The sequence below is a fragment of the Platalea leucorodia genome (assembly GCF_965183815.1).
Source record: "Platalea leucorodia genome assembly, chromosome: 4".
NCBI classification, from domain to species: domain Eukaryota; kingdom Metazoa; phylum Chordata; class Aves; order Pelecaniformes; family Threskiornithidae; genus Platalea; species Platalea leucorodia.
In genome coordinates, this window is record NC_138826.1 from 38,282,166 (window position 1) to 38,304,317 (window position 22,152).

The window sequence follows — 22,152 nt, forward strand, 5'->3', positions numbered from 1 at the left end:
GTTTCTCCTAAAACACTGTGTTAAAAAGTTAATGTTGTGTGTATTTTTTTTTTAAATAAAAAGAGGAACAGTAAAATATCAATTACAATGCCAGTGGTGCTCCAATCTATTTCTGTTCTCTTACATTCTTTCCACCTGGAGCATCTCTAAAAATCCTTTTGTTTACCTTGAATTTAACCAGAACCAGAAGTGATCTGGCTGCAGGCTGGTGATACTCCACCACTCGACCTGCAATAAGGGAGCTCATCCCCTCTGCAGTTATGCAGCTAGATCCCAAAGTACTGAGTACAAGAAAAGCTGCTGAGGAGGACCATGCTTCAAGCACATCAGTGGGATTTCATGTGTACAGAAAACAAAGCTCAGCCTGTGCCTTTTCCTCTATGTTGCTGGGCTTAGCTCAGATCAGACATTTCATGAGGGTACTGGCCCTACATTGATCAAAGGACACATTGACCATCCACATCAGGTGGATGTCCACACTTTATAGTACAGATCTATCCTAAATAGACCATTTTCCAAAGTAATTCAAGTGCCTTAATTTCACCGAGCACAAGTTACACAAAACGGCTTTTAAAGAAACCTAGCTTAATACACTACGTTTATAAACAACTCCTGGGCAACACTGCTTCCATCCCTGTAAATGTTATTCTTTGACCCTTGGAGAAAGGCATTAAAGAAGCGTAGCAAAGATCTTGTTAATCAGCAGCTTACTAAATCAAGAATTCAAATCAATAGCATAGGCATAGCCTGACTTAAAAACCTATTTTAAAACTAAATTAAAAAGCAGTTGCATTGCCAATTGACAGGATTAGAAATGTTTCCCTAGCAATTGTTGAGATTACAAACTAATGAACCATGCAGAGAGAAGATGGAGCATGGGTGATTAGGGAGGGGGGAAATGTATGTGCATTTGCACTGTTGGTTTTTAACAAATATGGTCACATCTCAACAACTTGGAGAAACCATTATAATGTTAAAAAAGGAAAAATTTCCCAGATATTTTTAATTTCAGCAAGTGCTTTGCACTAGCCTAAGGAAGCCCTCACATCAGTGCCAAAGTCCAAAACAAGAACCACAAAGGGAGATTAAAATAACTGCAAGATTAGCTGCTTGAGCAGAGGGAACAGGATGGGCTCCTCAAAGCCAGACCTTCCTCCACAGCTCCCAGAAGGCAGAAAAACAAGCATACACCAGAGCCTTAACTAGGGAACCAAACCCTGTAATTCGGCTGGTTACCAACGGTTATATAGAAAGAGCAGGGATCTGGAAAACAGGATCTATGAGGTGAGAGAAGAAGGAAATAGGGCTGCAGCCAAGACACTTTCAAATTCCTCTCCTAAAGAAGAAAAGAAACAACTTTCCATGTCAACTGGGGCTAGGGTTAGAAGCAATAAGGGAAAATTGCAGTAAGATGAGACATCTTTATAGCAGTAAAGCACTGGAATAAATTCACTATAGAAACTAAGAAATCTCCATCAGCAAAGGCTTTTTAGAAAGAGGTCAGACATTAAATTGTCATGGTAAAGCCAGCCACAGGGAGATGGGCCAGGTGACATCTTGAAGTCAATCCCAGCCCTATTTTCCTGCAATTGCACAAAATATCATTGCTCATTAACACAGCAAAGTCTTTTCTTCAGCTTATCAGACCTCGGGAGACCTCAGATTGAGATGTAAACCCAACTCCTACCACTTTGCTGTGCCCAGGCTCTTCCCCCCGCCCCTGACCTCATCTATTGAGGCCCCCTGAGATGTAGCTATGGTGAGCAACCAATGGCACATAAGGAGCCAAGCCTGAAGGTTATTTCACAGCCCATTTCAGGCAATGGAATGGAGAAACAAGGAAAACAAAAAGGAGGCAGGCTTTTGCTGCTGCCCTGAGAAATGCAGCCTAGCAACCTCCACACAATAAAGCACAAAGTGCACAGACAGTGCCATGCAAAGGGGGGGGGGGTCTGCAAGCTTCTCCGCAGGGTTGGTGGCAAGTAGCTCTTTTTATATGTCTCATAACAAACTCATCACTGGTGTTGACTGCTTTCCTCCACCCAGGCAGCATAATCTAACTTTTTTCCTGGGAAGAAATTGCCTAAAAAGCAGTCTGGGAAGAGAGCAGTTCTGGCTGCCAGACCCAACTTATGTGAACTATCTCAAAAAGTGCTGGTCCAAGACCAGAGTTGTATGAAAAAATAAGACAGATTCACAAATAAAATAGCTCCAAACCTTTGAAAGCCCAATATTTACTGTTACTCCCTGAGTGTGTCTGAGGGGTTTTTTTGCTTGTCTTTGAATATTGTTTGTTTTTTAAACAGGTAACACAGACACTAGTCAGATCTTTCCTGCCCTTGCTCACAAGGCAGGCAGTGGGCTGCTTTGCAGGAACATCTATTATGTCCTAAGCTGTTTGTCTTGTAGAAAAACTAAATCTGCACAGTATTGCTCCTCAGATCTCATTTCATTTATATGATGAACTCAAGTGGCAGAGTCAGACCTCAGGTGCCCAATATACCTGGCCCAACAAAAAATTATTGCACAGCAAAGAGTCATAGGATACATCTCACCTACCTCAGAGAGCCGTGTAAGGGGAAGCAGGAGGAAGAGGTAGACATTTTCAGAATAATAACTGCTCCTTGGAGGATCCATGGCCCCATGCAACACAGAGGGCTGAGCTAGGGTGACCCAGTACAGGCAGTGCCCCCACCAACAGAGTCTGTCTGGAAGCATCTGAGGCTGGGTCCTCATAAAAGGCTCCATCAGCACTTGCCAACACAGCAAGTACATGAAGCAGCTTTGGGTCCATCCAAAAACAGCAGATACAGGGCAGACAGAGCAGATACCAAGGCTACAGACACAGGCTGAAAAATCTCTCTAAGCTGGAGGCTGAGCTTAAATACACTCCTGGGCCCATGGGTGTGGGTGGAGGCCCCAGGTGAGCCTCCTTAGGGCTATTAAGGCTCATTAGTGCCCTCAGCTTTACACTGAACACACTTGGCCCCAAGGCTCCTCCTGGACAGTATGTCCCATGCAACCTCAGGGCATCTGGACCGTACCTGCTCCTCCCCATCTAAGAAGCACTGCAGGGAAGGCTCCCTCTGTGTCAAAACACAGCTTTTAGCAGGAGGAGAGTCTGCACAGGTTCATAAGCACAGGAATTGGTAAAGCACTAAGGAAGCACCCATCAGGCACACCTGAATGGGTGTTTAGAAACTGTTGCAGGGCTCTGTTTACCTCTGATCACTCAAAGTGCTGCACACTTTTGGGGGAGAGCATCATAATCTGCTCCCAGGGAGCTCCAAGGGGCTGCAGAAGACGCTCCTTCAAGATTTCTCCATTATCTCCATGATTTCCCATAGATGAATCGCCTCCAGCCTGGAGGAGAGAGGCAATGCATTGTCCAGGGTAGAGACGCAATAGTTTAGACAGGGAATGGACAATTTAGCTTCTCCATTAGATACTTGAGCATTGGCCTTTAAAGAGTTGCTGGTGACCTTTGCAGGATAGCAGCTCAGCTGCTGCATAAGGAAACAACCCATCAATGGTCACCCTGTGAGGGAGCATGGACTTCACATTTGAAACATGTGGCTGTAAAGGCAAAATTAGGGGCTACCAGGTCCCTTCCTCCATCTGGGGACAGACTTTTTAGCAGGGCCAGTAGCGATAAGACAAGGGGTAACAGTTTTAAACTAAAAGAGGATAGATTTAGACTGGATATAATGAAGACATTTTTTACGATGAGGGTGGTGAAACACTGAAACAGATTGCCCAGAGAGGTGGTAGGTGCCCCATCCTTGGAAGCATTCAAGGCCAGGCTGGATGGGGCTCTGAGCAACCTGATCTAGTTGAAGATGTCCCTGCCAATTGCAGGGAGGTTGGACTAGATGACCTTTAAAGGTCCCTTCCATCCCAGAGCATTCTATGATTCTATGATCTGGTAACTTATCCTACCTATTTGAGCTGAAATATCTCTGAACCGCAGAAAGATGTTGTCAGGTTTCAGAGGTGTCACTTGTCTCCTGCTGTGCAGCAGGGAGAGCATCTTGGGAAGGGCTCTTCTGGTGACAGGCGAAGGTCCATCGCCTTCTGCCAGCAGCGGAGGCCACATCGTCCCAGTTGAGACCCGCTGTGTCGCCTGCATGTTTCCCAATCAAGTGCAATACCATGAAAATTTAACTAAGTACACCACCATGAAATTTCATCATGCCTTTAGCTCGGTTTGCTGCAAGCAACCTGATTAGAAGCACCCAAATTAAGTGGAGCAAGGTGGATCACCAGTCAGAGAAGGTCCTGTCCTGCCTGCCCCCTGCCTCACTCCCCACACCAGACCATTTTGTTGCAAGCCCAGCTCTCTACCCAGCTCTTTCTCTAGCAAGGTGAGGGTTTGGTCTCACCCATCCGTGGGAGAGCATTGGACAGAGCTTCTCCCCTAGGTCCTAACGCTGGTGTGGCACCAGCTTGGTGGTGTGACAGCATGCAAAGACAGGAGAGTGAAAAACAAGAGGAAATCTCTCCTCTCGGGGCTTTTGGAGACTTTTAAGTGCCACCAGTACAATTATGTGGGAACTGCTCATGCATCTTCAGTTTTTCTCTCTTCTCTTAGAGGGAAGAACTGAAGGAGCTTGCTGGCAGAGTCAGTGCTTTCTCTACTGCTGCAATGACAAAAAGGGAGGTGGCAAGGCAGGAGAAGGTGCTGTGGGATGCATGATGGGGAGCTTTGCAGCTGAAGGTTGCTTAGAATGGAAAAGAGAAATAGAGGATGGAACAAGGAGAAAAAACTCAATTAAATTCAGTTGGAGGCTGCTCTATCACTTTTTTAAGTCCTGGGTTTTGGAGTGGTTTCAGGACTTCAAGGGTTGTTGGGAATCTCTTTGGGAAAAGGCAAATGTAAAAGAGCACCTCGCTCAGGGTGAAAGGTGCAGCTGGAGGAATCCTGCTCCCCAACCCAAGCTTTGAGCTTTCCCATCCAAAATCTTGAACCCCTGCAACAGGCATCCTTTTGTCATGTACAAACTCGCAGTCTCTGGAGCCCTGTGAACCCCTTCCCTGCAGCGCTGGAAACCTGCCTTCACCACTTTAAGCCAATGCCTCTGGCAACAAAAATGAAGGGGCTTGAGCCAAACCAAGAACTGGTTTGACAGTCATTTTCCACTTCTTGACTCACGAGCTCAGTCCTGCCTCAGCAGACAGTTGAGCTGACACAGTCCTGACTTGAACACCCCAGAGAGGCACGGCAGCAAAGATGGACCAAGATTTATCAGCAGCTGCAGATCAAAGGCACAGAGGACCACAGAGGACCACGGGGCGTGGAAAAGCTGATACGGGACAGGAGTGAAGGGACTTGAGCAGAAGCTGGAAGGAGAGACCTCTGCAAATGAGGAGCGAAGTGCAACACAACACTCGGCGGAGGGCAAGCTGCTCTCCCCTTCCAGCGGCAAGAGCTCATGGTAAGGAAAAGAGATTGGAATGGCTGAAAAAGAGCTGTAGCTGAGGTGGCTGTGACAGACAGGCAGACAGCAAGGCCTGCTTTCACAAGCTTCTGGTCCATAGTAGAAAAGATGGGTGGCACCAAATGGGATTTAAAGCCACTATAGGTCATTCTATTATGTCATCTGCCATGTTTAGCAGAGCTGAAGAATTTCGCCTGGTTATCCTTGTGTTGCTGAATGTGTTCCAGCAAAACGATCCTTCTGGCTTTGAGGTTACGGAGGGATAGAACATTCCCTGATTCCCTCAGCAATTTGCTCCATGGTGAATCATCCTCACTGCTAAGGTGACCTGCTGTGCGATGTCCTGGTTGGCAGCAGCCACGCCATCCCTTGGGAGAATGACTTTTCCCCCACTCTGGAAGTGCAGCCGGCATCCTTTGCTCTTTGCTCTTTTCTACTGAGTCAGCCTCTAAAGATTTACCCCTGGGGCCTGTTATGTACTCTTTGTTATCTCCTGCTTCCCCCTCTGGACTATCTGCATATTTTATCATCAGTGGGTTTTTTTTTTCTACTTGCTTCCAGGTCCTTCCTAAAAACTCCTGAATAATAAGAGGCTGGAGTGGGTGCGTAACTAAAGATTACATACAAAAAAAGGGGAAAGGAACAGAGCCCTTAGGGAGCCTTTCCTTCCACCCTCCCATCCACCCCAGGGTGATCAGATACTGGAAACAGAGCTGGGAACTCCCCAGCCAGCCAAGATCTGGGCTGACAAATCCCTGAGAGGGTGCAGCGACCTCCCCAGTTCAGACCCCAGTACAGTAGCCTCCGAGCCTAGAGACTGGCCACTGGTACTGGTATTCCCCTGGGTAAGGAGTGTTTGGCCCTCATTATTTCCACCAGACATTTTTGATGAGAATCTGTACTTGAAAATCCCCTGAAAACACCCATGGACGGGGGCTTGCAGTCGATGGGCTTTGATGCAACAGTCCCCTTTGCCTCCATCCTGCTTTCATCTAGGTGAGTTCATCCTCTGGGCAGGTTGACCACCCTTTGCCAAAGTCCACCCTGACGACAAACCTCGGTAGCAAGGTCCCCGTGTGCCTCTCTGACCCTGGGGCACGGTGACCTGGTGACGCTGACCCTCTCTGCTCTGCTCTCCTGCCAACGGGTTTTAGAGCTGCCACGTCAGGTCCTGCAGCCGGACTCCCTGCCGGCGATTCAGCAGTGGCTGCTCACAGCTGGCCAGCGTGGTGAGGACCACCTGGACCACGAGGCTTGGAGACCAGAGTGGGGGGCTTGGCATCCACATTCTGTCCGTAAAGCTTGCTACCAGGTCACTTCCAAGGGAACCTAGACTTAGAGAGCAGCACAGTGTCCAAATAAGAAAGTGAAATGATGGAGAGGTATCCTTGACTGCACTACCTTAATTTAATTTGTTAGAAGAGGTTTTGCACTAGCAGGCTGTGCCCGGATGGAAACAGGAGATCACATTTCCCTTGGATGATACATGAGGGGCCGGAGGAGCACACAGGATTTCAGCAGTGCCATTTTTGAGACCATTATCCTGGTTTCAGCTGGGATAGAGTTAGTTTTCTTCCTAGTAGCTGGTATAGTGCTGTGTTTCGAATTTAGTATGAGAATAATCTTGATAACACAACCATGCATCTGTCTGTGGGTTTGCAAAGTTTCATAAGCCATCTTTCCAAGAGCACAACAGCCCCAGATGGGTTTGGGAAGAATGCTTAGCAAATTGGAGGCCTTATAAAAGTTGGTTAAATTTGAAGTGAGTGGAAATTAAAAGTGAAGGTCCAGAAAAGAGGATCAGCTTGTGACGCTACTATCAAACCTTTTAACGCAACAGTGGAAACCTGCTTCCTTCTGTTTCCACTTTGACCTCTTCTTACTGATAAAAGCATCGTTTTGGGGTTGTTGGAGCCTGCAGGTACAAAGCTCCAGCCTGAGCCACAGGCAATGGGGGCAGAGATGGGGGATCACAGTGGATCTGGCCTCCGGGGATCCGCACTGAGCAGCCCAGCAGGTACCTACAGAGCCAGTCCAGAGAACCAAGCGGGAGGCTGGGGGAGGCCATGCTCTGGGGCTCCCCCATGTACGGAGGAAGGACCAGCGCCTGGGAAGAGATGTGTCAGGGAATGCTGTGAAATTAATCTTGCACAAATGCTTTATTTCCCCTTCTTTTGTTTCAGCTGCAGGATGGATTCAAAGCTCACTGATGTTTATCCCGTCACTTGAGCAGTACGCAGATGAAAGCACAGGGTATGGGTAACCGTGCAGTGATGCGGGGCAGCAGTCCCTTTGCCTAGACCCACAGCCACGGTGTCCTATAGTCACTACAGAGTGGACAAACACAGCAACACTGAGCAACAGGCGAAGCCATCTGCCCATTTTCATGACGAGCACCAGGAAGATAAAACATCTGACTTCTGCTTCACTCTTTCACAGATTCTCCGAGAGACAGAAGCAAGAACCAGGTCCAGAGGAAGAGAAACCAGGTGAAAACAGGCACTGAAATTCACTGTGCATCCCGGCCTCCCCTCCTGCACTAATAAACCCGGGGGAGGTTTCTCTCCAGGCAGAGACGTTGTCGCAGTAACTGGCAAAGCTGCACATCAGAAAGCAGGATTCAAAGTTACACATCAAAGTCTGAGCGAGGTATTAAATTTCCTACATAATTGATGGAGTTAAATAAATACCATCAGAGGGAGATGAATGTCACAGTAAGGCAGTGCCCAAGATAAGCAGCACATAGCATTCTCCAAAGACACCTCTCTCTTTCCGCTGTCTTTAGAAGGATCTGGGATGGTTGGTTTAGTCTAGAGACCTGACGTAGGAACCCAGAGATAAATCCCATCCCTGGTGACTTTCCAGCTACGTGACTACTTTCCCTGCCCATTGCCATCTTGTCATGAGGATGAGATTATAACAGAGGAGATCAAGAAATGACAGCAAGACACCTCCCGTGCAGATTTCAAGCGGCAGCTCAGCAGCTCATCCCCGGCAGCACAGGCAGTGGATAAACTCCCTTCCTTGGGACCGCTGGGAAAACTCTGCCGAGTGACTATCCCATGGTTTTGCCTCCCAGACTTCCCAACGGGTAGAAATCGACAGTCCAGAGGACTACAGGAAAGCAGGTGGCAGCTTGTCAGCTTCCCACATCCCAGTCCTGGAAGGACTCAGCAGCCAAGTCTAAATAAGGAAGCCTGCCAAAGTTCAGTTCCAGTTTGAAGCCTCCTTATCAGCAGGGTCTTTTCCACAAGCTATTTCTGTTTGCCTTTCCTCTCCAGGTAGTGTGTTTAGCTGCAACCAGCAAACACTCTGGGACCTTATTTTTGGGACTTAGACCCTGAGCAGCCACTTTGCTCTTTTAAATATTTCATTTTTTTCCCCACCCTAGCTAAGAGGCTAAAGCTTTCTGTGTTCAGCAGGACTTTTGTCCATCCCCAGTGTGGTTTGCTCGCTCGGTGCATGCTGGCAGAGCAGAAGTCCCCTAGGTCCGTGCACCCCCGGAGGAGAAGCTGATGCAGGCAGACTCTCCCAACTAATGGTGACACACTTTGTGGGGTACATCTTGAGCAGCTGTCTCAAGAATAGCCCTAATGGTCGTCACTCAAAAAGAAACTGTTGAATGAAAAGCTGGTGGACCAGCAAGAAAGACAATAATAAAGAGAAGGAAAGGCTTCAATCTAAAAATGGGATATTTGTCCATAAAGACCATCAGAGCACCAAATGGAGACACCACATATGGGAAACCTATAGCTGGACTTTCCCTAGGTAGCTCACAGCTGGATCTGCCCTGCTTTTTGAGTCACAGTAGTGGCACAAAAGCCCACTGGTGATGCAGAGCTGGAAGATATGCCCTTGAAAATGCCATAACACCAAACCCCTTGGGTTTTGGTCCCTCTGCAATACACAGATCGCTTCCATAATGACATTACTGCCTCTCAGATCCCCGTACAAGAAGGGTGCGATGTGCCCTGCACTCTCCCGCTTGCCTGCTCTTTTTGGGAAAAAGACTTCACAGGACTCCAAGCCACTCCATCACCACCTCGTAGGGACTTTAACCCTTTGCAGTCTGTAGTGTCTTTAGGAACTAATTAAACTAAGCAATCAGAAAGATCATGCCTGGAAAAAAAAAATGCAGGGTTGGTGGGCCAAGGGGTTAACAGGCTGTGTGGAGCATAACCAGCAAAGCACCCATCTCCTAAACCCTTTCCCATGCTGTTTTTTGGGGGGGTAATAGTGTTCACAGTCCGACCCATCAGCAGGCTCTCCCCATCCCCCTCCAGCCTGGCCCTTTAAGTAACTTGAGCCTTCAGGCTGCAAATCCCAGTCTCTAACTAAAAAGATGGAAAAGCAGTTTTCTGCCTTCCCCCTTCTGGGTCTTTTCCTTTAAAAGCAACCATTTCTTTCCCTTTTCCTTCTGGTGGGAAGGGATGGTTCACCAAGGGCCGGAGCAGCTTTCTGAGCATCCCCCTCCCAAAGCAAGGCAAACTGGCAACTTCTCCACCCCGCAATGCTTCTGGCAGCTCTTTTTTGCAGCTTTCCTCCCCTCCCGCCGGTCTTTGGCAAACCTCAGCTGATTTCCAAATCCTCCATGGCTGCTGGGGGTTGGTGCAAAGGTTTAATTATTTGCTTTTCTATGGGTGTGTAAGGCGGGGATAGGGAGAAGGTCGGGCCCCATCGCCTGACGCTGCAAATCTTGTCCACTTTTGTTGTATAGTCCCTCTCCCACCCCCCTTCCTTCTCCATCTCCCGCCCAGCTTCCAGAGCCCACCATGAATCCGCAGGCGGTTTTGGGATACATTTGCCTGCTTTGCTTTTCCTTCGTGACCACAGCAAAAGGTAAGAGACTTTGGGCTGCTTCGGGTCCAGGGACACGATGGGGTCCGGATGCCCCAAGAGGTGGGATGCTCATCCCAGTGCACAAAGAGCCTCCCAGGGCTTGCCGTAATGCAACATCTCCCCAGTCTCCGGCTGGGAAGGGAAGTTATTGCCACAACAACTGCGAACGGTCTGAGCATCTCCCGAGGCAGGGAAATTTTTTGAGACCGTGGAAGTCCTCCGTGGGGGGGTGAGGAAAACCGGAGAGCTGGGGCTTTTCAAACTGCACACAGTGCAGAAATACAGAAACTCTTCAGTCTGACCCATGGGGGAAAGCCCCAGGGAGTGAGCTGGATTTCCCTCCATTAATTTATCATTATGACAAAAGTAGCAAAACTGTAAAACATTTCAGAAAGCTAGCAAGTGCGTCAGATTTGCAGGAGAATTTCAAATTACTTTAGAAAATCAATTAGACTGGTTATGTCATGGCAAAGGCAACCCTCCCCCCTACAATCATATTTTTATATGAACAAGAGAAGCGAGTCCAAATAGTTCTAGATAAATAAGATTGAAGCAGGGAGTTTTGATCTGAAGCTGCCCCATCAGCTTCATTTTGCCTCATCACAAAGTCAGTAATTTAATTAAGATTTGGCAGTTCCAATGGGAAACACACAATATGAACGATATGGCCTGTCTTCTCCCCTAAATAAAAATGCTAAGTTGCCCCAGTTAATGCACAATGCTGAAAAGACACTTCAACGCATCCCTCCTGTCCGTGGGCACGCTCAGGAAACTTTCCTTCAGGTTTGAAGTGTGTTTCTCTGGCACTTTCAAAAAGTCCTGAAGTCCCCATGGAGGGCCCCCACTCTGGCCATCATTTCTGAGGCAGGACTGGAAACGCAAGCGGGAATCAGCTGTCACCCCGAGAACACCCAAATATCCAAACCACAGGCACAAATAATTTCCCATTAAAACCTTCCCATGTTCTCCCCTAAACATGTCAGCTATACCTACTGTTCAGCGTAAAAATGACACTTCCAGGAGGCAAAATGATGCAGGTCGCAAGCATCCCTGCAAGTCCAGGTCCTCTGTAGGATGGAGGATGCTGGCTGCAGCAAGCAGAGGGACTGAGGTCTGTGGCTGTGTACCTTCAACATTTGCATCTTTCCTTAGGGGATTTGCAGCCGCTTTCTTTCCAGCCTGGGATGCTGTATCAGTACCGCTATACCCTAGACGTCCAGCTGGACCACACATCCACGCAGTCCCCGCAGGGAGCCTGGCTGCGGGCTGAGGCATTGGTCCAGCTGCACCGGCTCTGGAGGGACCGAGGTGGGGAAGAGCTGCTCCAGGTGCAGGTGCGTGAGGTAGTAAAGCCATTGCAGCCAGGTATTCCTCCTGGGAGCAGTGATGCTGTCTTTCCTTACCCCATTCCCTTTCTAGCCCAAGCCATCTGAAACATGACCTCTCTGTCCAAGAGGCCACCACTTGCAGGTAAAATGCATAGCAACTTTGGAGCAGACATGCTTGGTCACTGCTTTCTGCCGTCTTCTGCTGTCATAGATTCGTGACCTGAAAGCCCAACACAGGCCAGAAGAGGAGAGGAGCCAGGATGGCACTGGAGGTCCCCCTGCAGAGATTGCCCTGAGCCAGGAGGCACGGGCAGAGCTCCAGCAGCCAGTGTTCATCTCCTGGAGCAGCGGGAAGGTCAGCTGGACACGTCCTAGGCTCGCTCATGCCCTCTGCAGACCTGCCCACATCCCAAATTTTCCCAGCTACAAAGCCTTTACGAACTCCTGCTCCACCTCTGGTTTCATATCAGAGCACAGGGAACCGGACAGGGTGGAAAATGCAGGTCTCCTGCACGGTCCAGTGTGATCCTAGATGCAGCCCCATCCTCCAAAGGGGCTGGAGGCTCAGCTGGAGCTGCAGCATCCCATGTGAAAAGGGCCTCGGTCCTAACTGTGAAAACCATCGGAGGAAAAAAGGGGAAAATTTGTGGGCATGCATCCACAAAGCCCGTGCTATTGAGGGATTTGGTCCTCCTTGTGACAAATATCTGGGTATCTACAGGGTGTTGCTTAGGTTGCAGGGGAGATGCCTTTCAGCAGGGAAGGCAGCAGGGAGCCCACAGGGCCCCCAGAGCCGTCCCTCTTGCCCTCCCAGGTCAAAGCCTTCTACGGGGATGAAACAGAAAGCATCCTGGTCTCAAACCTGAAGCGAGGCATCGTCAGTCTGCTCCAGCTCCAGCCCCATGCTGGCACCGCAGTGGAGGTAGGTGCAGAGCCAGGGCCAGATCCTGCCCAAAAGCCAGGGACCATACCACAGCAGGAGAGCTGGCCCCAAAGTACAGCCAGCCGAGGTGCTTCAGCAGAGCCAAAATTCAGGATAAATATCATGGACTTTGCTGATCCAGCTGCTCCTGGGCTGTGAGCGAGGATGACTATTGGAAAGACAGAAGATTTAAAATATTCTGCAGATGATTTTCAGGAATGGGCACACTTACAAAATCATTGTCTTTCCCTGGACAGTAGGAAAAGGGGAGAAAAAACTCTCCAAGAATTTCTGCCAAGCAGGATTTGCTTTGCCCAGCCCAGCCAGCAGCTGGCAAATGGCAGGGAAATTCCTCCCTCCGGAGCTCAACTGATGCTGTAGTGACCTGTGAACAACATGAAATAACCTCAAAACCCAAAATGCAGGCACAAAGGTGCTGATGATGATGTTAGCCTAAATTTCCAAAAGCAAATTTCCTGCCCAGATGGACTCGGAGCTATCCAGCACCCCCAAATACGGCCCAGTTTCTAGCTTTTTGATGATTTTTCTATTTATTAGTTTGTCCTTTGTGTCTGTCCTCTACACAGATCATTTTATTCAGGCTCAGTCAAAGCCGATCCCCTTAACCATGGTCACTTACATTTGTGTTTCAGGAGGACGTCTCCGGGAGCTGCCAAGTCACGTACACCGTGTCCAACCATTCCGTCACGAAGACAAAAGATCTCCTCAGCTGCTCAAAGCCGAAGTCTGGATTCGCCTCCGTAAACAAAGCAAGTCCATTGCTCTCGCGGTGGTGGGCTCAACTTACATCAAGTACATCAGGGTTGTCCCCAAAGTCTTCCTACAGGTGGGCTGCGCGTCCCTCTCCCAGCTGGCTTCAGCCTTCTGCACCAGCCTGGGATGGGTCTCCGGCTCCTAGACCCACACACAAAGTGGGATGTACCAACATACCTCAGGAGGAGCATATGGTTTTGAGGCGGGTAGGAGCAGAAAAGATGTCCTGGGTCATCCCATCCCCATTCTTGTTATCACTTCTGACCTGTCAGCTAATCCTGCTTGGGAAAGTGGACATACAGATATGTTTTCTAGACGTCAGACTCATCGGATTGGGGATTAGGTTGACAGGGGACAGGACCAAAGACCGCTACTTGTTTCATTTAAAGCGGTAGCCCGTGATCAGCCCTGACATAAATAGATGAAACTCTGTGGGTCTTAATGCAGTTATGCCTGCCATTTTTTAAAAATATATAAATTCTACTGAATACAATATAAAAATGGACATCACTGCACAGAGAGCCCATGGGCTTCAGCAGGGGTCTCGACACCTGGCAGTCAAACTCTGAGTGTTCTTATAATAAAAGCTTTCTGGGGTATGAATCATGACAAACTTACCCAAGAAATAATAAAACCCTGCATAGCACATTTTTGGCAATAAGGTTTTCCCACAAGCCTGCCATCTGGACAACTTAGGCAGCTCTCTGGACCTTGCCTGTGTCCATAGCTGTGACACCAAAATAATGATGCTGCCCAGATCTGTAAAAAGCAAAGCCTATGGATAAAAAACTCTCTATTAAAATAGTGATATTATTATTGCTAATACCATTTGCTGTCAAAAACCACCGCTTGCACATGGTTCAGCTCTTTCCCTTCCCCAAGACCTGCCACATGCAAGCCCAGCTGCTCCGATAGCACCTCCCGGCATGACCAGCGCTCCCTTCGCTGGGGCGGAGAGACGAGACAGAGGTGAAGTCCAGCGAGTGCATCATTTCTTTTGAAAGGAAAAAAGCCAGCGAGCTTCCCCAAGGTCACCACGCAGCACAGCGAGGAAGCCGAGCACTTTTTGGCATGAGCTCGGTGGAAATTGCTGTTGCTTAGCTTTCTCTTTCATTTGGAGAATGTCCTTGCTGATGCTCGTCAGGTTGAGGTGGGTTTTGGCATCGAGGGCCATACCTCTTCCCATACCGTGCAGCTGTTTTGGGGCAGCTATGGAGCAGCTATGGAGCTAACGCTGTCTAATGGACCTAAAGGAAGAGCGATGCTTTGGGAGGCATTTATTTCCAGTTTGCAGTCTCCAGGCTTCCCCTACACCAGGCAGGAGCATCTCCTGCTCCCTCTGCTGCCCTTTCCTTCTGTGGCTAAGCCAGGGTGACACCACCTTGTAATGAAAGAGAAAGCCCGCATGGTGTCACCAGTCTGTCTCCCCACATCGGCCACAGGCAGAGCATCCCCTCGCCGTGGTCCTCACCCGGTGTTGCCTTCTCCCGCGTCTGGGAAGAGGTTGAGCTCTTCTGGATTTTCCTTTCCTACATTTTGCAAGCGAAGCGGGTGACTTTGTGGACCGGAAAGCTCTTTTGCTGCTAATAGAGAGGAGAGAAATCTCCTGGGGAGAGGGGAAGAGAGAAAAGTTTGCATTTTTTCCTCCTTGCTATTCCTTTTTCAAGATTTTTGGAGTCGAGTGGCAGCCCACCAGCAAAAGCCAGTACATGGTGAAAGACAACCTCCTCCAGTGGGTGCTGGCAGAGGAAAGCCACGTGGTGTCTCCAGCCCTGAGGTCCACCATCGGCATCAAAATCCGTTCAAGGTGAGTGATGTCCCCATACCACTGCCCAAATTGGGTAGCCTGGCATGGGATGAAGGGGCATGTGCCGGAGTTAAAGTGTTCGCTGCCCTCCTGCCAGCTCGGCTGGCACAGCCTGGTGCAGGCAGCGAGGAGGACAGGGTGCAGCAGCTGAGCATGGCACGGAGGGAACACCAGACACCTTTTGGAAGCTTCCCCCTGCATCTCCTCCTTCTCCAACCCTGCAATGAACCCAACCAGCCTTTGAGCCATGGAGGGTGTAAATGACAAAGCATTTCCCGATGACTTCTTCCTCCACAGGCAGCAGCTCCAGCTAGTGTCTCCTCCGATGCCTGGCCCAACAGAGGTGGCCGGACAAAGTCTCGAGGACGCGCTGGCTGGCACGGAGGGACAGCACCAGCCCCTGGGCATGGCCAGCCTGCCCTTCAGGAGGGTCTGCACACGCTGCCCATCGGTCAGTGATGGTACCCACCCCCAAAACTCACCAGCTGCTCTCCCCCAAGCTGGGCACTTGGGCAGGCAGGAGAAGGCTGCAGGATTTGGGAATAAACGACAGTGGTGCATTTGGAGGGGCTGGTTGCCACTGTCGAGGCACGATGCGGCCCCAGAAGCACTGTAGGGCATCAGCCTGACTTGTTACCTCTCCCAAATAGTGTCTAAGGTTGCTACCCATGGTGGAAGGACCCCTCTGTCCCCCCAGACATAGCTGCATTTCTGTGATGGGAGAAGCAACCTGGTGCACAGCTGGCACATCCGGTTAAACTCATCACAGGTCTGAGGTCAGGAAACATTTCCACCACAGGTCAGGCTAGCAAGGGCAAAGACGGGGTCATTTCTGCCTCCTCAAGTCCTCCAGGCTTTTCACCCAGGAAATCTGGAATTGCAATGACTTTTAAGCATTGGTGATGCTCACAGTTTCTCCTGCTCTTTTCCTGGCACATACCACAAATTGGGGCGTTGGGGCTTCAGCACAAGTCATCAGCGGTGGGGGTGGGAGGCTGCAGTAGATACTCACAGGTAATTGCATGACCCCCATGGGCCCCTCCCACTCCTAAATATTTTCATAGTATAAACATTACCTCATGATTCAGGATCAGGGCTAAAAGAAGCTAAATTCTACCTAACAAACCTCATCTTTGCAGCTGAGAGCCTACCTGAAGGCTTTTGACAGCCAGAGAGTCAAAATGGACACTTCGAAGGCGGCCACCACGTGGCAGTTCCAGAGGTTCATCCAGATGTTGCGCAGCGCCAAGAAGAGAGATGTTCTGCAGCTGTTGAGGAGAGCGCCTGAGGAGATGCTGTGAGACTCCCAGGAGCTATCTTGCCAAAATTGGCTTTCTGTACATGTAGAGCCCTGGTATGTAGGGTCATTCCTGGCCCTGGCAACTAGGGTCATTTGGTGCTGGTCCATACACCATACCTAGTCCAGGCAGCTGTCCTGACTAGTGCAAACATACTGAGTTTTTTTTCTTAATGCCTGTTCTGGACAAACATTGCATGGCTTTTTTTTTTTTTTTTTTTTTTTGGCCGGCTTTGGAGCAGAGCGAATGCTCCAACAAGGCTTTCTGCAAATATTGTTGGAGATCTGTTATTTACAGATCATCCACCCATGGCCATAGCATCCATCCCTTGTCAGTGCGGGTGCTGGGGCCGGGCTCATGCCACTGATGACCTCCCTCTTCTTGCTCCAGCCCCTTCGTCGTGGAGGCAGCGGTGGCCGCACAGTCGGTGGCATCCTTGGAAGCTCTCTCGGACTTTCTGGATTTCGGCAAGGAGCCCAAGTCCCTGCTGGAGAAGTTTCTCTATGCAGCAGCTTTCTCTCCCCGGCCTTCAGGAGAGCTTCTCCGACTGGTGTTAGTGAGTATGGATATTTCCCTCCCTCCCTGAGCATCCTGAGTCTGAGATGGATCCTCACCCCATTTCAGGCAGGAGGGAACAGCGAGCATGTTTTCCTGAAAAAGGAAAATATGCTTCTGTAGAAATATATCTTGCTTATGGGATTATTTTATGTGCTTTTAATGGGACAGTGGCGATGGGATTAGATGTTCCTCAGAGGAAAAGCATTCAGCCAAAAGTGCTTTATATCAGTGCATTACAGATAATAAAAGCTTAATTAAAAGCCACCGTGAAAAATCAGCATTTTATCCAATTAAATTGTGCATTGCCTCTCCTTCAAGGCAGATAAGAACTAGTTTTTCCTTACTTTTTTGGTAAACGCTTTGAGATAAGAGGTAAAACATACCCCTTCTCTCTCTCTTTCCCCATTTTTTTTCGTGCTTCCTAATACCCCTTTCCCGGTGCCCAGGACAAGCTGGATGGGAAGCAGCTGGCCCCTGAGGTCCAGGAGACAGGGATAGTTGCCATGGGCTCTCTGGTTGGCAAGCTGTGCCAGCAGAAGCTCTGTGGGCTGCAGGTGGGTCCTCTGCAAACCCCCATGCTTGGCTTTTTCAGACCCCCACCCTCCTCCGGGGGTGCCCAGAATGTCTCCTGTCCCTCACCTCACTCTCCTCCGCTTCTGCCCTCCTGCAAACCCTGAGCAGGAGGTGGAGCGTGGGGTGGAAACCATCCTCAGGGGGCTAAGAGGTGCTAAGGAAGAGTCCGAGGTGGTCATTTACCTGCTGGCCCTGGGGAATGCAGTGCTCCCCGAAACCATACCCACCCTCCTGGATCACGCTGAGGAGGGCCCCGCCACTATCACCAGTGCAGCCATCTCTGCCCTGCAGCAATTCCCTGCTCAGCACATCTCCCGCAAGGTATGAAACAAAACTGCCAAGGCTTGGTGTTCCTCTTCCCATTCAAAGCCAAGCCATTGGGGCGCAAATGAAGCCACCACTTGCAAATCACCACCCTAACAGCACCATTTTAATTGCCCTCTCGCACCAGGTGAAACGAGCGATGAGGAGGATTTTCCACGAGAAGAGGAAGAGCTACGAAAAAGCATGTCGCCTGGCCGCTGCAGAAATCCTCCTAGATAACGAGCCCTCGCCCATGGATGTCATCAACATCCTGCTGGCTGCCAACGGGCTGGAGACGGAGACAGCGACATTTCTGCTGCTGAAGGTCCAGAACTGCCTGCGTACCGACTACCACCCAGCAAGGTAGGTCTGGAGGGGAAGGTTGCGTTTTTCTCCCCTCCCTAGCTCTGCATCGCTGTTTTTTCCTCCTCCACACTCCAGCTGTGGCTTTTGACCCAACATGCCTTTAAAGCTGGATAAGAGTGCATGCTAGCATCACTTCTTGGAGCTGCCTGGAAATTCCCAGCTGCAGGAGGAAGAAAACAGCAGGGCTGTTAATGCAGATGATGCCCAGCCAGCCGAAACCTGGCGTCCCTCTTCGTCCTGCCCCATGGCAGACGGACCGAGGCTCACGGCTTCAGCAGAGTCCTTGGAGGCCAAAGCTCTGGCTCTCAGGGCAGCGCACAATTTGTAACTGCATTAATCTTCCGATCTGCACAAAACGAACTGAGCACTAACATTTTTCAGAGCTAAGCAAAGCTGCACAAAAATATCTGACTGGGTTATCTTAATAAAGCAGAGGAGAGGGAAATTTCAGGGTAGCCCATGTCTGCTTGTTTCCTTTTTTGCTCACACTTCCATGGGCAACTGAGAGAAATAGTTTGGAAATTTGTATTTCCTTCTTCGTACGGCCTTCTGTAATGACCACTGACATTCTCTCTTCCCAGTGCTGACATACCCTTTCCCTCTTGCTTCCAGGAAGATAATGAAAGACATCATGAGAGACCCACGGATAAATAACTACAACTTCTTCTCGAAAGCTGGCATCTCCTCTTCTTTCTCGGGACCTCTGACAGGTGACACCATGGAGGACACTCATCCCATGGTCCTCTCAAATGGCTAAAGGACGGGCTGGCAGGGAAAGGCAACTTTCAGAAGAGGTCTTGGCTTTATAGAAAAGCCCCAAAATCTCAGTGTGAAGTTTCTGAGCATGTCCCCGAGCACCAGCTGAGGCTGGCTGGTTGCCATCACCTGAGATACATATACCTTTCTCTGACACCCCTGCAACCACCCGGCTTTCTACAGCAGGAGGGCTGGGCTGTGCTACATACTTTCCCCAAATCCTGCTAATTTAAAACAGGAACTTCAGCTGGAGATGAAACCAATGGTAGAGTGTAGGTGGGAGTTTCTGTGCTTTTCCTGATAAGTCAAGATATTTAGCTCCATTCCTCAGTTCCTTAGGTATTTTTAATAAGCCCTTCAAAGAGGAGAATCCTTGTACTGAGATAAAAATCATCAAACTTCAGAGAGACTGCAACAATCGACACTTGCTAAATATCTGCTTAAATCTTCCCCCCTTCAGCTCTCATTTCTGTCCCACTTCAAATTATCTCAGTCTAGCCTTGTAGGGGGTCAGTGGAGGCAAATTAGCCAACACCTGGAAGAGAAACATTGCATTGCTAAATCCTTTGATTACTGCAGGAGTGGAAGGAGATGGTGCAGAGAAGCTTTCCCCTCTGAATCATTTAGCTTTACCAGATATTTAATGGCTAACATATGAGATCTGCGCCCGTCAGCCACACTGACCATAGATAGGACAGCTCTACAGGACTAGCCATACAATCTATTGAGGAGGCTTACAAATTACCAAGGAGCTCTCAGGATCCTGCTTTTAAACATACCCTGTGACCTCCCAATTCTGCGATCAATCTGGACAAGCTCTTTTAAGAAACTGCCCCATTGTGCTAAGCACTGACTTGGTGGCACCGGGCGCAGGGAACACGCTTGCCGGGATCCCAGCCTTGCACATCCTACCTATGGGCTCTTTATTTTCTTGTCAGCCTTCATCCCCTGGTGCTGCTCTCTGAACATTTATGGTTCACCACTGTTCAGTGACTTATTTGCAAAAAGAGATGTGCCAGGCACTGCCCAGGGATGCTTACGGGCATCTCTCTGTCTTTCAGTCACCCAGGACCTGCTTTCCACCTTCGGGCTGGACCTGCTGTTTTTGGAGGGTGGATTCCTGAGAAAGAGCGTCTCTGACTTCTCACTGCTCAGCCATGGCCAGCAGCTTCGCGCTGCTCAGGTGTGCTGCTGGGAGGGCATGTACATGGAGGGGGGTGGCAGCACTAACCCAGCAGTGACACTGCCCCCTCTGTGTCCCCTCTTAACCTCCTTATGGTGCTTGACCTCAGCTCTGCACTCAGTGTGCCCTGTATCAGAAATACACAAATGCATACCCCTCATCACCGATGTGAAGCCAGACAGACCTGCTCTGGAGAAGGGAGTCCCCTGCCCTCCCCCCCAAAAAAACAGGGGATGTGACACCACAGCTGCACAGTGCTCAGGGATAGCTTAGATGCCCCATCCAGCCCACTCCGTCGCTATCCTCCTGCTTCAAAGGATGCCTGTCCAAGGGCTGGACAAGTCTAGCAACTCAAATAGCGTTGCAGGGCACAAAATGAACTCTCCAGCTTTGCTGCATGCAGCTTGCACGTCTCTGCTTCTGCGTTTTAGGTCACTATTGAAGCACAAGGGATGGAATCAATGCTGGGAGAAAACGTCTTGGAAGGGGAAGAGGAGCCAGAGCTCATGGCCGGGATGTCTGCCATCTTCTTTGATGTTCGGTTGCGGCCGATAGTCTTCTTCCAGGGATATACAGACTTAATGGCCAAGGTCCTATTAAGCAGCGGAGAACCCACAAGTGTGGTCAAAGGGAACCTCCTGCTGATGGACCATCATCAGGTACTGGATGGGCTGGGTGACCTGCCTCCATGCCAAATCCTAGTGAATCCCATAGCATGAGCCAGTGGATTTTAGGTAAGTTACTCACTGTGGATACACATCTAAGAGCAAGGTGGCGCTGCCAGAGGTCTCTTGGGGTTGGTAAAACAGTGAGATGTCTCAGCTCTGCCATGGGACACACGTGGCTTGAATTCCTCCCACGAAAGTCCAGCTGCGGGGCTGGGATAGTCCTCACAGCCATGCGTCACTGCCAGTATCAGCTGCTTGGCCAAGAGAGGTGTCCAATCACAGCAAGTTCCAACTTCTCAATCTCCCAGGTCATTCCTCTACAGTCTGGCCTCCAAGTGGCCATCAAACTCCAGGGCGGGCTGGGGCTTGACATTTCAGCTGACATGGACGTGAGCATTTGGGAGCAGGAACTGAAAACCAGCATCAGCACAAGGTCAGTGGGTGGGAACTTGCTTGGCTCTGGGAATGCGGGGTACTCAGGGGGCTCAGCACCCAGCACAAGGGATGTTCCACCTTAGGCTGACTTTCCACAGGCCCCTGCTCTTCTCCTGCTGGGTCCAGCCCTGCCTGGTGGACATGTTGGTTAGGTGTCTGGCAGGCATTGGTTACACACTCCTTTTCCATGGCCAGACCTAAAATTAAGATGCTTACGGGTTTGTTTGGTGCCGGTGCATGGTGCCCAGCACAGGGCCATGGCTTGGTGACCAGACCCACGTGCTTCCCTCTCGCAGGGGAAGTCTCGCCATTGATTTCCAGGCAGAACTAGATGCCCCTTTCCTCCAAGCCACCCTGAGAAGCCAGACAGAGTTGGAGACCTCAATCCAGTTTGACACCATCCTGAGGTTTTCCAGCAGCCCAGTGCTCATGTGCCTGCAGCTGAAAGAGGAGCAGGTCCCATACAGGTAAGCTCTGGATACAGCCAGATACTGCAGAAACATCATGACATGCTTGAGAGAAAAGAGGACTTCTTGGGGAGAGGAGGGAATTAATGGTTGTGCACTTATTGAGCAGGGTGGGTCAAAACCAGTAGGAGGGGGTGAAGGACACCACAAGTTCATGGTGATGGGGATGGAAGTGCCATGCCTAGACCATCACAAGAAGCCCTGCAGGTGAATATGCTGGTCTGGGAGGAGAATGAGGTCCACCACCGCCATAGCCTCCTGACCATCTTGCTGTCTCCTTGTCCCACAGAGAAATCTTCACAGTTTCCAAGTCTGCCGGCAGCCAGAGCAGCACCGCTCGAAAAGGCAGGCAGGGCACCATGCCTGGGCGGGAGTTTGCCTTGCACCAGGCCAACTCCAAGGTCTGCAACCTCCTGCTGACGGCGGAAGACGACTAG

General features: G+C 49.9%; 1 protein-coding gene across 1 annotated transcript; it reads left to right on the top strand.

Annotated features, from left to right (window-relative positions):
• Positions 1–10,210: 10,210 nt before the first annotated feature.
• LOC309588971 (microsomal triglyceride transfer protein large subunit-like) lies at positions 10,211–22,152 on the top strand (the record flags this gene model as incomplete). The annotated part of the gene is made up of 18 exons (XM_082308801.1): positions 10,211–10,277; positions 11,430–11,611; positions 11,817–11,960; positions 12,420–12,527; positions 13,181–13,288; positions 14,969–15,108; positions 15,406–15,559; positions 16,248–16,405; positions 16,797–16,962; positions 17,411–17,518; positions 17,646–17,858; positions 17,989–18,203; positions 18,819–18,916; positions 20,024–20,145; positions 20,577–20,804; positions 21,122–21,246; positions 21,545–21,715; positions 22,005–22,152. 18 exons carry the CDS (start codon positions 10,211–10,213, stop codon positions 22,150–22,152), a joined length of 2,655 nt encoding a protein of 884 aa, XP_082164927.1.